This window comes from Salvelinus alpinus, chromosome 8 (assembly GCF_045679555.1).
Source record: "Salvelinus alpinus chromosome 8, SLU_Salpinus.1, whole genome shotgun sequence".
Classification (NCBI taxonomy): domain Eukaryota; kingdom Metazoa; phylum Chordata; class Actinopteri; order Salmoniformes; family Salmonidae; genus Salvelinus; species Salvelinus alpinus.
This window is the reverse complement of record NC_092093.1, coordinates 46,065,263-46,080,961: the sequence shown is the minus strand read 5'-3', so window position 1 is coordinate 46,080,961 and position 15,699 is coordinate 46,065,263. Positions and strand designations below refer to the sequence as shown.

The window sequence follows — 15,699 nt, the reverse complement described above, 5'->3', positions numbered from 1 at the left end:
AAGGCAGCAGCTACTCTTCCTGGGGTTTATTATGGATCCCCATTAGTTCCTGCCAAGGCAGCAGGTACACTTCCTGGCGTTTATTAGGGATCCCCATTAGTTCCTGCCAAGGCAGCAGCATCTCTTCCTGGGGTTTATTATGGATCCCCATTAGTTCCTGCCAAGGCAGCAGCTACTCTTCCTGGGGTTTATTATGGATCCCCATTAGTTCCTGCCAAGGCAGCAGCTACTTTTCCTGGGGTTTATTATGGATCCCCCTTAGTTCCTGCCAAGGCAGCAGCTACTCTTCCTGGGGTTTATTATGGATCCCCATTAGTTCCTGCCAAGGCAGCAGCTACTCTTCCTGGGGTTTATTATGGATCCCCATTAGTTCCTGCCAAGGCAGCAGCTACTCTTCCTGGGGTTTATTATGGATCCCCATTAGTTCCTGCCAAGGCAGCAGCTACTCTTCCTGGGGTTTATTATGGATCCCCATTTAGTTCCTGCCAAGGCAGCAGCTACTCTTCCTGGGGTTTATTATGGATCCCCATTAGTTCCTGCCAAGGCAGCAGCTACTCTTCCTGGGGTTTATTATGGATCCCCATTAGTTCCTGTCAAGGCAGCAGCTACTCTTCCTGGGGTTTATTATGGATCCCCATTAGTTCCTGCCAAGGCAGCAGCTACTCTTCCTGGGGTCCAGCAAAATTAAGGCAGTTATATAATTGTAAAAACAATACATTTATTACAGAATTCACAACACACTGTGTGCACTCTGACCCCTACTCTACTACCACATATCTACAACACACTGTGTGCACTCTGACCCCTACTCTACTACCACATATCTACAACACAACCCTCTGACCCCTACTCTACTACCACATATCTACAACACAACCCTCTGACCCCTACTCTACTACCACATATCTACAACACAACACTCTGACCCCTACTCTACTACCACATATCTACAACACACTGTGTGCACTCTGACCCCTACTCTACTACCACATATCTACAACACACTGTGTGCACTCTGACCCCTACTCTACTACCACATATCTACAACACACTGTGTGCCCTCTGACCCCTACTCTACTACCACATATCTACAACACACTGTGTGCACTCTGACCCCTACTCTACTACCACATATCTACAACACTAAATCCATGCATTTGTGTATAGTGTGTATTTAAATGTAACTTTTTATTTAACTAGGCAAGCCAGTTAAGAACAAATTCTTATTTACAATGACGGCCTACCGGGGAACATTGGGTTAACTGCCTTGTTCAGGGGCAGAACAACAGATTTTTACCTTGTCAGCTCTGGGATTTGATCCAGCAACCTTTTGGTTACTGGCTCAACGTATGTTATCGTGTGTGTGTGTATGCATGTGTCTGTGTTTGTGTTGCTTCACAGTCGCCGCTGTTCCATAAGGTGTATTTTATCTGTTTTTTAAATCTGATTCTACTGCTGCATCAGTTACCTGATGTGGAACAGAGTTCCATGTAGTCATGGCTCTATGTAGTACTGTGCTCCTCCCATAGTCTGTTCTGGACTTGGGCACTGTGAAGAGACCTCTGGTGGCATGTCTTGTGGGGTATGAACAGCTGTCTGAGCTGTGTGTTAGTAGTTCAAACTGACAGCTCAGTGAATTCAACATGTCAATACCTCTTACAAATACAAGTAGTGATGAAGTCAAACTCTCCTCCACTTTGAGCCAGGAGAGATTGACATGCATATTATGAATATTAGCTCTCTGTGCACATCCAAGGACCAGCCGTGCTGCTCTGTTCTGAACCAATTGCAATTTTCCTAAATTCATATTTGTTACACCTGACCACACTACTGAACAGTAGTCCAGGTGAGACAAAACTAGGGCCTGTAGGACCTGCCTTGTTGATTGTAGTCATTTCAGCCGCTGTAGTAGATGACGTGTATAATGTTGTAGTCATTTCAGTCGCTGTAGTAGATGACGTGTGTGATGTTGTAGTCATTTCAGTCGCTGTAGTAGATGACGTGTATAATGTTGTAGTCATTTCAGCCGCTGTAGTAGATGACGTGTGTAGTGTTGTAGTCATTTCAGTCGCTGTAGTAGATGACGTGTATAATGTTGTAGTCATTTCAGCCGCTGTAGTAGATGACGTGTGTAGTGTTGTAGTCATTTCAGTCGCTGTAGTAGATGACGTGTATAATGTTGTAGTCATTTCAGTCGCTGTAGTAGATGACGTGTATAGTGTTGTAGTCATTTCAGTCGCTGTAGTAGATGGCGTGTATAGTGTTGTAGTCATTTCAGTCGCTGTAGTAGATGACGTGTATAGTGTTGTAGTCATTTCAGTCGCTGTAGTAGATGACGTGTGTGATGTTGTAGTCATTTCAGTCGCTGTAGTAGATGACGTGTGTGATGTTGTAGTCATTTCAGCCGCTGTAGTAGATGACGTGTGTAGTGTTGTAGTCATTTCAGCCGCTGTAGTAGATGACGTGTGTAGTGTTGTAGTCATTTCAGTCGCTGTAGATGACGTGTATAGTGTTGTAGTCATTTCAGTCGCTGTAGTAGATGACGTGTTGTAGTCATTTCAGTCGCTGTAGTAGATGACGTGTATAATGTTGTAGTCATTTCAGCCGCTGTAGTAGATGGCGTGTATAGTGTTGTAGTCATTTCAGCCGCTGTAGTAGATGACGTGTGTAGTGTTGTAGTCATTTCAGTCGCTGTAGATGACGTGTATAATGTTGTAGTCATTTCAGCCGCTGTAGTAGATGACGTGTGTAGTGTTGTAGTCATTTCAGTCGCTGTAGTAGATGACGTGTATAATGTTGTAGTCATTTCAGTCGCTGTAGTAGATGACGTGTATAGTGTTGTCATTTCAGTCGCTGTAGTAGATGACGTGTATAGTGTTGTAGTCATTTCAGTCGCTGTAGTAGATGACGTGTTGTAGTCATTTCAGTCGCTGTAGATGACGTGTATAGTGTTGTAGTCATTTCAGTCGCTGTAGTAGATGACGTGTTGTAGTCATTTCAGTCGCTGTAGTAGATGACGTGTTGTAGTCATTTCAGTCGCTGTAGTAGATGACGTGTATAATGTCCGCGTTCATAGAGTGGCATGTCGTTAGTAAAGATTGAAAAAAGCAAGGGGCCTAGACATCATTCCTGATTCTCCCTGGATTATGTTGAAAACCTTTTGTTCATAAATCAAATTGTATTTGTCAGATGAGCCAAATACAACAAGTGTAGACCTTACCATGAAATGCTTACTTACGAGCCCTTAACCAACAATGCAGTTCAAAAATAGAGTTAAGAAAATAGTTACTTTTCATTTTATACTTTAGTTTATTTAGAAACACAATAAAATAACAATACCGAGGCTATATACAGGAGGTACTGCGTCAGTTTGTGGGGTCCAGGTTAGTCGAGGTAATATGTACGTGTAGGTAGGGGTGGGTAAAGTGACTATCCATAGATAATAAACAGCGAGTAGCAGCAGTGTAAAACAAAATGGAGGGGGGGGGGGGTGTCAATGTAAATAGTCCAGGTAGCCATTTGATTAGTTGTTCAGCAGTCTTATGGCTTGGGGGTAGAAGCTGTTAAGGAGCCTTTTGGACCCAGACTTGGCGCTCCGGTACCGATAGCAGAGAGAACAGTTGATGACTTTGGTGACTGAAGTCTTTGACAATGTTTTGGGCCTTCCAGACTGGTAGTTGAAAACCTGCTGTTAATCTACGTACCTATTTAACCAGACTGGTAGGTGAAAACCTGCTGTTAATCTACGTACCTATTTAACCAGACTGGTAGGTGAAAACCTGCTGTTAATCTACGTACCCATTTAACCAGACTGGTAGTTGAAAACCTGCTGTTATTCTACGTACCTATTTAACCAGACTGGTAGGTGAAAACCTGTTGTTAATCTACGTACCTATTTAACCAGACTGGTAGGTGAAAACCTGTTGTTAATCTACGTACCTATTTAACCAGACTGGTAGTTGAACACCTGCTGTTAATCTACGTACCTATTTAACCAGACTGGTAGTTGAAAACCTGCTGTTAATCTACGTACCTATTTAACCAGACTGGTAGTTGAAAACCTGCTGTTAATCTACGTACCTATTTAACCAGACTGGTAGTTGAAAACCTGCTGTTAATCTACGTACCTATTTAACCAGACTGGTAGTTGAAAACCTGCTGTTATTCTACGTACCTATTTAACCAGACTGGTAGGTGAAAACCTGCTGTTATTCTACGTACCTATTTAACCAGACTGGTAGTTGAAAACCTGCTGTTAATCTACGTACCTATTTAACCAGACTGGTAGTTGAAAACCTGCTGTTAATCTACGTACCTATTTAACCAGACTGGTAGTTGAAAACCTGCTGTTAATCTACGTACCTATTTAACCAGACTGGTAGGTGAAAACCTGCTGTTAATCTACGTACCCATTTAACCAGACTGGTAGGTGAAAACCTGCTGTTAATCTACGTACCCATTTAACCAGACTGGTAGGTGAAAACCTGCTGTTAATCTACGTACCCATTTAACCAGACTGGTAGTTGAAAACCTGCTGTTAATCTACGTACCTATTTAACCAGACTGGTAGTTGAAAACCTGCTGTTAATCTACGTACCTATTTAACCAGACTGGTAGGTGAAAACCTGCTGTTAATCTACGTACCTATTTAACCAGACTGGTAGTTGAAAACCTGCTGTTAATCTACGTACCTATTTAACCAGACTGGTAGGTGAAAACCTGCTGTTAATCTACGTACCTATTTAACCAGACTGGTAGGTGAAAACCTGTTGTTATTCTACATACCTATTTAACCAGACTGGTAGTTGAACACCTGCTGTTAATCTACATACCTATTTAACCAGACTGGTAGGTGAAAACCTGTTGTTAATCTACGTACCTATTTAACCAGACTGGTAGGTGAAAACCTGCTGTTAATCTACGTACCTATTTAACCAGACTGGTAGGTGAAAACCTGCTGTTAATCTACGTACCTATTTAACCAGACTGGTAGTTGAAAACCTGCTGTTATTCTACGTACCTATTTAACCAGACTGGTAGGTGAAAACCTGCTGTTATTCTACGTACCTATTTAACTAGGTTGTTATTATACATACCAAGTGTTCAAGAGACAAAGTGACATAAAACCACATCCCTATGAAGGAGAATAATTTCAATTTCAATAATCTTAAAGTCTAATGCTACTCAGAATATATAGATAGCCATGGTCAGGCAAAAAGCTGCAGGGACTTTCGGATGTTAATCCCAGATTCCAAATATTATTGTTGTTGTTCAAACCACTGAGTAGAGAGACGCCTTTTTTCTCTGTTCCCTTTATAGTGCACTACTTTTGACAAGGGGCCGTGGTGTAATGCTGTGCTGCTCGTTGTCTCAGTGAATCCGGGTCATATTTTACAGCTCATACAGAGGCTGTGGAGATGGGGGAACCTTCCAGAAGGACAACCATCTCTTCAGCACTCCACCAATCAGGCCTTTATGGTAGAGTGGCCAGACGTACGCCACTCAGTAAAATGCACATGACAGCCCACTTGGAGTTTGCCAAAAGGCACCTAAATGACTCTCAGACCATAAGAAACAAGATTGTCTGGTCTGATGAGAACAAGATTGAAGTCTTTGGCCTGAATGCCAAGCATCACGTCTGGAGGAAACCTGGCACCATCCCTACAGTGAAGCATGGTGGTGGCAGCATCATGCTGTGAGGATGTTTTAGCGGCAGGATCAAGGCAAAGATGAACGGAGCAAAGTACAGAGAGATCCTTGATGAAAATCTGCTCCAGAGCGCTCAGGACCTCAGACTGGGGCGAAGGTTCACCTTCTAATAGGACAACGATCCTAAGCACACAGCCAAGACAACGCAGGAGGGGCCTCGGGACAAGTCTCTGAATGTTCTTGAGTGGCCCAGCCAGAGGCCGGACTTGAATCCAATCAAACATCTCTGGAGAGACCTGAAAATTGCTGTGCAGCAACGCTCCCCATCCAACCTGACAGAGCTTGAGAGGATCTGAGAAGAATGGGAGAAACTCCCCAAATACAGGTGTGCCAAGCTTGTAGCGTCATACCCAAGAATTCTCAAGGCTGTAATCGCTGCCAAAGGTGCTTCAACAAAGCACTGAGTAAATGGTCAGAATACTTGTGATATGTGATATTTCAGTTTTTTATATATATATATATTAGCAAAAAAATCTAACCTGTTTTTGCTTTGTCACTCTGGGGTATTGTGTGTAGATTGATGAGAAAAACAACAATTTAGTAAATTTTAGAATAAGGCTATAACCTAACAATATGTGGAAAAAGTCAAAGGGTCTGAATACTTTCCAAAGGCACTGTATTTTATATATTTTAAAAAATATATATATATTGGGATTTTAAATTATGCAGACAATTACATTGATGGAAGTGTCTTGTCTTTAATATGGATTAAGTGATACAGTTGAAGTCGGAGGTTTACATACACTCAGGTTGGAGTCATTAACTCGTTTTTCAACCACTCCACAAATTTCTTGTTAACAAATAATTTTTCCAACGATTGTTTACAGACAGATTATTTCACTTATAATTCACTGTACCACAAATCCAGAGGGTCAGAAGTTTACATACACTAAGTTGACTGTGCCTTTAAACAGCTTGGAAAATTCCAGAAAATGATGTCATTGTATTAGAAGCGTCTGATAGGCTAATTGACATCATTTGAGTCAATAGCTGTACCTATACCTGTGGATGTATTTCAAGGCCTACCTTCAAACTCAGTGCCTCTTTGCTTGACATCATGGGAAAATCAAAAGAAATCAGCCAAGACCTCAGAAAAAAAATTGTAGACCTCCACAAGTCTGGTTCATCCTTGGGAGCAATTTCCAAACGCCTGAAAGTACCACGTTCATCTGTACAAACAATAGTACGCAAGTATAAACACCATGAGACCACGCAGCCGTCATACCGCTCAGGAAGGAGACGCGTTCTGTCCTAGAGATGAACGTACTTTTGTGCGAAAAGTGGAAATCAATCCCAGAACAACAGCAAAGGACCTTGTGAAGATGCTAGAGGAAACGGGTACAAAAGTATCTATATCCACAGTAAAACGAGTCCTATATCGACATAACCTGAAAGGCCGCTCAGCAAGGAAGAAGCCACTGCTCCAAAACCGCCATAAAGAAGCCAGACTACGGTTTGCAACTGCTCATGGGGACAAAGATCGTACTTTTTGGAGAAATATCCTCTGGTCTGATGAAACAAAAATAGAACTGATTGGCCATAATGACCATCGTTATGTTTGGAGGAAAAAGGTGGAGGCTTGCAAACCCAAGAACACCATCCCAACCGTGAAGCACGGGGGTGGCAGCATCATGTTGTGGGGGTGCTTTGCTGCAGGAGGGACTGGTGCACGTCACAAAATAGATGGCTTCATGAGGATGGAAAACTATGTGGATATATTGAAGCAACATCTCAAGACATCAGTCAGGAAGTTAAAGCTTGGTCGCAAATGAGTCTTCCAAATGGACAATGACCCCAAGCATACTTCCAAAGTTGTGGCAAAATGGCTTAAGGACAACAAAGTCAAAGTATTGGAGTGGCCATCACAAAGCCCTGACCTCAATCATATAGAAAAGTTGTGGGCAGAACTGAAAAAGCGTGTGCGAGCAAGGAGGCCTACAAACCTGACTCAGTTACAATGGGGCAAAAAAGTATTTAGTCAGCCACCAATTGTGCAAGTTCTCCCACTTAAAAAGATGAGAGAGGCCTGTAATTTTCATCATAGGTACACTTCAACTATGACAGACAAAATGAGAAGAAAAAAAATCCAGAAAATCACATTGTAGGATTTTTAATGAATTTATTTGCAAATTATGGTGGAAAATAAGTATTTGGTCAATAACAAAAGTTTATCTCAATACTTTGTTATATACCCTTTGTTGGCAATGACAGAGGTCAAACGTTTTCTGTAAGTCTTCACAAGGTTTTCACACACTGTTGCTGTTATTTTGGCCCATTCCTCCATGCAGATCTCCTCTAGAGCAGTGATGTTTTGGGGCTGTTGCTGGGCAACACGGACTTTCAACTCCCTCCAAAGATTTTCTATGGGGTTGAGATCTGGAGACTGGCTAGGCCACTCCAGGACCTTGAAATGCTTCTTACGAAGCCACTCCTTCGTTGCCCGGGCGGTGTGTTTGGGATCATTGTCATGCTGAAAGACCCAGCCACGTTTCATCTTCAATGCCCTTGCTGATGGAAGGAGGTTTTCACTCAAAATCTCACGATACATGGCCCCATTCATTCTTTCCTTTACACGGATCAGTCGTCCTGGTCCCTTTGCAGAAAAACAGCCCCAAAGCATGATGTTTCCACCCCCATGCTTCACAGTAGGTATGGTGTTCTTTGGATGCAACTCAGCGTTCTTTGTCCTCCAAACACGACGAGTTGAGTTTTTACCAAAAAGTTCTATTTTGGTTTCATCTGACCATATGACATTCTCCCAATCTTCTTCTGGATCATCCAAATGCTCTCTAGCAAACTTCAGACCGGCCTGGACATGTACTGGCTTAAGGAGGGGGACACATCTGGCACTGCAGGATTTGAGTCCCTGGCGGCGTAGTGTGTTACTGATGGTAGGCTTTGTTACTTTGGTCCCAGCTCTCTGCAGGTCATTCACTAGGTCCCCCGTGTGGTTCTGGGATTTTTGCTCACCGTTCTTGTGATCATTTTGACCCCACGGGGTGAGATCTTGCGTGGAGCCCCAGATCGAGGGAGATTATCTGTGGTCTTGTATGTCTTCCATTTCCTAATAATTGCTCCCACAGTTGATTTCTTCAAACCAAGCTGCTTACCTATTGCAGATTCAGTCTTCCCAGCCTGGTGCAGGTCTACAATTTTGTTTCTGGTGTCCTTTGACAGCTCTTTGGTCTTGGCCATAGTGGAGTTTGGAGTGTGACTGTTTGAGGTTGTGGACAGGTGTCTTTTATACTGATAACAAGTTCAAACAGGTGCCATTAATACAGGTAACGAGTGGAGGACAGAGGAGCCTCTTAAAGAAGAAGTTACAGGTCTGTGAGAGCCAGAAATCTTGCTTGTTTGTAGGTGACCAAATACTTATTTTCCACCATAATTTGCAAATAAATTCATAAAAAATCCTACAATGTGATTTTCTGGAGAGAAAAAAATCTACTTTTGTCTGTCATAGTTTAAGTGTACCTATGATGAAAATTACAGGCCTCTCTCATATTTTTAAGTGGGAGAACTTGCACAATTGGTGGCTGACTAAATACTTTTTTGCCCCACTGTACATCAGCTCTTTCAGGAGGAATGGGCCAAAATTCACCCAACTTATTGTGGGAAGCTTGTGGAAGGCTACCCAAAGCGTTTGACCAAAGTTAAACAATTTAAAGGCAATGCCACCAAATACTAATTGAGTGTATGTAAACTTCTGACCCACTGGGAATGTGATGAAAGAAATAAAAGCTGAAATAAATCATTCTCTCAACTATTATTCTGACGTTTCACATTCTTAAAATAAAGTGGTGATCCTAACTGACCTAAAACAGGGAATTTTTACTAGGATTAAATGTCAGGAATTGTGAAAAACTGAGTTTAAATTTAATTTGGCTAAAGTGTATGTAAACTTCAGACTTCAACTGTATATGTCTGTTACGTTTATTGGGGGTCAATTAAGGAAGACATCCTCTTCTGCAAACCACTGGAAACCAGGACAACAGGAGAGGATATTTTTAAAGTACTGGACAGTTTTGTGACATCAAATGGACATTGGTGGTCAAGATGTGTTGGTATCTGTACTGATGGAGCAAAAGCCATGACAGGGAGACATAGTGGAGTGGTAACGCGCGTGCAAGCAGTTGCTCCCGACGCCACTTGGGTACACGGCAGCATCCACCGAGAGGCTCATGTTGCCAAGGGAATGCCTGACAGCTTGAAAGACATTTTGGACACTACAGTGAAAATGGTTAACTTTGTTAAAGCAAGGCTCCTGAACTCTCGTGTATTTTCTGCACTATGCACTGATGGGCAGCGACCATGTAACGCTTTTACAACGTACAGAAGTGCACTGGTTATCAAAAGGCAAAGTATTGACACGTGTTTTTGAATTGAGAGACGAGCTTGAAGTTCTTTACTGACCATCATTTTCACTCGTCTGACCGCTTGGATGATGACGAGTTTCTCACACGACTGGCCTATCTGGGTGATGTTTTTTCTCGCCTGAATGATCTGAATTTAGGATTACAGGGACTCCGCAACTAAACTCAGCAAAAAAATAAACTTCCCTTTTTCAGGACCCTGTCTTTAAAAGATCATTCATAAAAATCCAAATAACTTCACAGATCTTCATTGTAAAGGGTTTAAACACTGTTTCCCATGCTTGTTCAGTGAACAATAAACAATTAATGAACATGCACCTGTGGAACGGTTGTTAAGACACTAACAGCTTACACACGGTAGGCAATTAAGGTCTATTAAGGCAATTAAGTAGAGCTGTGTTGTGATGGGGTCTAGTAGAGCTGTGTTGTGATGGGTCTAGTAGAGATGTGTTGTGATGGGTCTAGTAGAGATGTGTTGTGATGGGGTCTAGTAGAGCTGTGTTGTGATGGGTCTAGTAGTGCTGTGTTGTGATGGGGTCTAGTAGAGCTGTGTTGTGACGGGGTCTAGTAGAGCTGTGTTGTGACGGGCCAGGCCTGGTAGAGCTGTGTTATGATGGGCCAGGCCTGGTAGAGCTGTGTTCTGATGGGCCGGGCCTAGTGGAGCTGTCCTGAGGCGGGTCTGGTCTGGTAAATCTGTGCTGTGTTGGGCCTCGTCTAGTAGAGCTGTCCTGAGGCGGGTCTGGTCTGGTAAATCTGTGCTGTGTTGGGCCTGGTCTAGTAGAGCTGTCCTGAGGCGGGTCTGGTCTGGTAAATCTGTGCTGTGTTGGGCCTGGTCTAGTAGAGCTGTCCTGAGGCGGGTCTGGTCTGGTAAATCTGTGCTGTGTTGGGCCTGGTCTAGTAGAGCTGTGCTGAGGCGGGTCTGGTCTGGTAAATCTGTGCTGTGTTGGGCCTGGTCTAGTAGAGCTGTCCTGAGGCGGGTCTGGTCTAGTAGAGCTGTGCTGTGTTGGGCCTGGTCTAGTAGAGCTGTGCTGTGTTGGGCCTGGTCTGGTAAATCTGTGCTGTGTTGGGCCTGGTCTAGTAGAGCTGTCCTGAGGCGGGTCTGGTCTGGTAAATCTGTGCTGTGTTGGGCCTGGTCTAGTAGAGCTGTCCTGAGGCGGGTCTGGTCTGGTAAATCTGTGCTGTGTTGGGCCTGGTCTAGTAGAGCTGTGCTGAGGCAGGTCTGGTAAATCTGTGCTGTGTTGGGCCTGGTCTAGTAGAGCTGTCCTGAGGCGGGTCTGGTCTGGTAAATCTGTGCTGTGTTGGGCCTGGTCTAGTAGAGCTGTCCTGAGGCGGGTCTGGTCTGGTAAAGCTGTGCTGTGTTGGGCCTGGTCTAGTAGAGCTGTGCGGTGTTGGGCCTGGTCTGGTAAATCTGTGCTGTGTTGGGCCTGGTCTAGTAGAGCTGTCCTGAGGCGGGTCTGGTCTGGTAAATCTGTGCTGTGTTGGGCCTGGTCTAGTAGAGCTATGCTGTGTTGGGCCTGGTCTAGTAGAGCTGTGCTGTGTTGGGCCTGGTCTAGTAGAGCTGTGCTGTGTTGGGCCTGGTCTAGTAGAGCTGTGCTGTGTTGGGCCTGGTCTAGTAGAGCTGTGCTGTGTTGGGCCTGGTCTAGTAGAGCTGTGTTGTGATGGGGTCTAGTAGAGCTGTGCTGTGTTGGGCCTGGTCTAGTAGAGCTGTGTTGTGATGGGGTCTAGTAGAGCTGTCCTGTATTAAGCCGTGTCTGGCTCTTCTCTCCTGGGGATGGTGGGGCTACTGTTGTTTCAGAAGGTGGGGTGGGGGGCCTCTGCTGCTGGGGTTATGGGTGTGTGGGTCCCTGCCAAGTGTTGCATCCTTTAGGTCCATAGCAAAGGTTCTGATACTGTCCTGTTCAAGGTGTATCACTCACTCACTCTCTATATGTCTCTGTGTGTCTCTCACTCACTCACTCTCTATCTGTTTCTGTCTCTCTGTGTGTGTGTGTCTCTCTCTCTCTCTCTGTCTCTCTGTCTCTCTCTCTCTCTCTCTCTCTGTCTCTCTCTGTCTCTCTCTCTCTCTCTCTGTCTCTCTGTCTCTCTGTCTCTCTGTCTCTGTTCTGTAGTTCTGGAAGGAAAGAGGAAGCGGCGGTCGCATTCTGCAGACTCCTCCCTCAGTTCTCCTGGCTCCTCCCAGTTCTCCTCTCTGGAGTCTGGGAGTGAATCTGAGGAGAAGCACCACCATCACAAGCGAAAGAGACGCTCCAAGAAGAGGAGGAGAGAGAGGGAGGTGAAGAGAGAGGGTCACACTGACAGGGTGGAGCCTGGTCTGAAGAGGTGAGGTTCACTGTGGACTACCTCACACCAATACGGCTAAATTATTCACGAGACATTTCGGGCTTATTATGATGTGAAACTCTCCTGCACATTTAAGCTGAGGTGTCAAATCGGTTTACATTCCACGGTTGTGATGTTTTTTTAATTGGTGTGTTTTTTTGTTGCTGCTCACTCAATAATTTTCTCACAGCCCTGTGGATGGAGGGATGGCGGTAGCTGTGGAGGAGGAGGGTGGAGGGAAGGAGCAGAGTGGTGTGAAGAGAGAGAAACCAGTAGTTCGTCCAGAGGAGATCCCTCCTGTTCCTGAGAACCGCTTCCTGTTGAGGAGAGACCAGCCAGGCCAGGGGGACCAACCAGACACGTCAGTCTATCTCTGATACTAACCCTCTCTCTGTTACTAACCCCGTTAACCAGCCGGGCCAGGAGGACCAACCAGACACGTCAGTCTATCTCTGATACTAACCCTCTCTCTGTTACTAACCCTGTTAACCAGCCGGGCCAGGGGGACCAACCAGATACGTCAGTCTATCTCTGATACTAACCCTCTCTCTGTTACTAACCCTGTTAACCAGCCGGGCCAGGGGGACCAACCAGACACGTCAGTCTATCTCTGATACTAACCCTCTCTCTGTTACTAACCCTGTTAACCAGCCGGGCCAGGAGGACCAACCAGACACGTCAGTCTCTTGATTCTGATCCTATCATGTGTTGCATCCATAGAGGATCAATCTAGTCCCGGACCTATCTAATCTAGGGTCAATCTAGTCCCGGACCTATCTAATCTAGGGTCAATCTAGTCCCGGACCAATCTAATCTAGGGTCAATCTAGTCCCGGACCAATCCAGGCTCAGTCTAATCTTGTTTAATACAGTAGTTACCTAATTTAACTCAAGAATTGACAACTTGACCTGGAATGTTAATTGAAAAATGCCTGTCATTGAAAATGGGGCATTAACTAACTTTTTTAAGCCTCAAAATGACCTAAACTGAAAACCAAATGTCTTCCAGTTTGTTTGTCTATAATTGTGTTCATGTTATTTCCAGAACTGCGGCAGAGGCCTCCTCCCTTCCCAATGACCTGAAGCAGTCAGTCACCAAGTCTGGACGCAAGATCAAAGGCAGAGGGACAATGGTACATTATCCTATTATAACTACTACCATACTATACCAATGGTACATTATCCTATTATAACTACTACCATACTATACCAATGGTACATTATCCTATTATAACTACTACCATACTATACCAATGGTACATTATCCTATTATAACTACTACCATACTATACCAATGGTACATTATCCTATTATAACTACTACCATACTATACCAATGGTACATTATCCTATTATAACTACTACCATACTATACCAATGGTACATTATCCTATTATAACTACTACCATACTATACCAATGGTACATTATCCTATTATAACTACTACCATACTATACCAATGGTACATTATCCTATTATAACTACTACCATACCATACCAATGGTACATTATCCTATTATAACTACTACCATACTATACCAGATGTTGCTGAATGTCCTGAGAAATCTGTTGGTCTTTGCCTATATTTCTGGTTTAACTGCCTAGCTCTCGTTTTGCACTGTTAGATTATTTTAAATCCCCACTAAAGCAACCATTCAATGTTGACTTCACGGACATCAGGAGCTCTGTGTAGAAACTGGACTATCAGGGGAGGAAGTGACATGTGCAGAACACCAGTGTGCTGTAGGGCAGTCTGGTTAGTTTCCTGTTCTGTTCTCTCTGCAGAGGTACCACACCCCGACGTGCTCTAAGTCGCGCTCGGCTTCGGAGGAGGAGGGACAAGGAAGCAGCGAAACTCCTCCCCACTGGAAGGAGGAAATGCAGAGAACCAAGACCTACCAGCCACCCAGCGAAGAGAGATGGAGCCGAGGAGAGAAGTACACCACTGTTTCACTGTATACAATACATAGTGGAACTGCACCATAGGGCCGAAAGGGCCTTAACATTAAAGTGTCACAATACAATAGGAGACTCCCAGCTACACTAAAACCATGTGATTAACACTTTGTTGGTTTCTACATGATTCCATATGTGTTATTTCATAGTTTTGATGTCTTCATTATTATTCTACAATGTAGAAAATAGTAAAAAGGCAAACTCTTGAATGAGTAGGTGTGTCCAAACTTTTGACTGGTACTGTATATATAAATATATAATAGGGAAAGGGAAAGTGGGATACCTAGTCAGTTGTACAAGTGAATGAATACATAGCTACTATAACTACTATATATAATACATAGTTACTATAACTACTATATATAATACATAGTTACTATAACTACTATATATAATACATAGTTACTATAACTACTATATATAATACATAGCTACTATAACTACTATATATAATACATAGCTACTATAACTACTATATATAATACCTAGCTACTATAACTACTATATATATATATATATATAATACATAGCTACTATAACTACTATATATAATACATAGCTACTATAACTACTATATATATATATATATATATAATACATAGCTACTATAACTACTATATATAATACCTACAGTGGGGAGAACAAGTATTTGATACACTGCCGATTTTGCAGGTTTTCCTACTTACAAAGCATGTAGAGGTCTGTAATTTTTATCATAGGTACACTTCAACTGTGAGAGACGGAATCTAAAACAAAAATCCAGAAAATCACATTGTATGATTTTTAAATAATTAATTTGCATTTTATTGCATGACATAAGTATTTGATCACCTACCAACCAGTAAGAATTCCGGCTCTCACAGACCTGTTAGTTTTTCTTTAAGAAGCCCTCCTGTTCTCCACTCATTACCTGTATTAACTGCACCTGTTTGAACTCGTTACCTGTATAAAAGACACCTGTCCACACACAATCAAACAGATTCCAACCTCTCCACAATGGCCAAGACCAGAGAGCTGTGTAAGGACATCAGGGATAAAATTGTAGACCTGCACAAGGCTGGGATGGGCTACAGGACAATAGGCAAGCAGCTTGGTGAGAAGGAAACAACTGTTGGCGCAATTATTAGAAAATGGAAGAAGTTCAAGATGACGGTCAATCACCCTCGGTCTGGGGCTCCATGCAAGATTTCACCTCGTGGGGCATCAATGATCATGAGGAAGGTGAGGGATCAGCCCAGAACTACACGGCAGGACCTGGTCAATGACCTGAAGAGAGCTGGGACCACAGTCTCAAAGAAAACCATTAGTAACACACTACGCCGTCATGGATTAAAATCCTGCAGC

General features: G+C 43.4%; 1 protein-coding gene across 5 annotated transcripts in view; it reads left to right on the top strand.

Moving 5' to 3' along the window:
• nktr (natural killer cell triggering receptor) overlaps positions 1-15,699 on the top strand; it is an 82,967-nt gene that overhangs the window by 51,220 nt on the left and 16,048 nt on the right. For all 5 annotated transcript variants that reach the window (XM_071414060.1, XM_071414059.1, XM_071414056.1 and 2 more), the window contains 4 exons: positions 12,191-12,401; positions 12,592-12,762; positions 13,446-13,533; positions 14,185-14,336. In XM_071414060.1, coding sequence (XP_071270161.1) covers positions 12,191-12,401; positions 12,592-12,762; positions 13,446-13,533; positions 14,185-14,336 — 622 coding nt within the window. The remainder of the gene's footprint in view (positions 1-12,190; positions 12,402-12,591; positions 12,763-13,445; positions 13,534-14,184; positions 14,337-15,699) is intronic.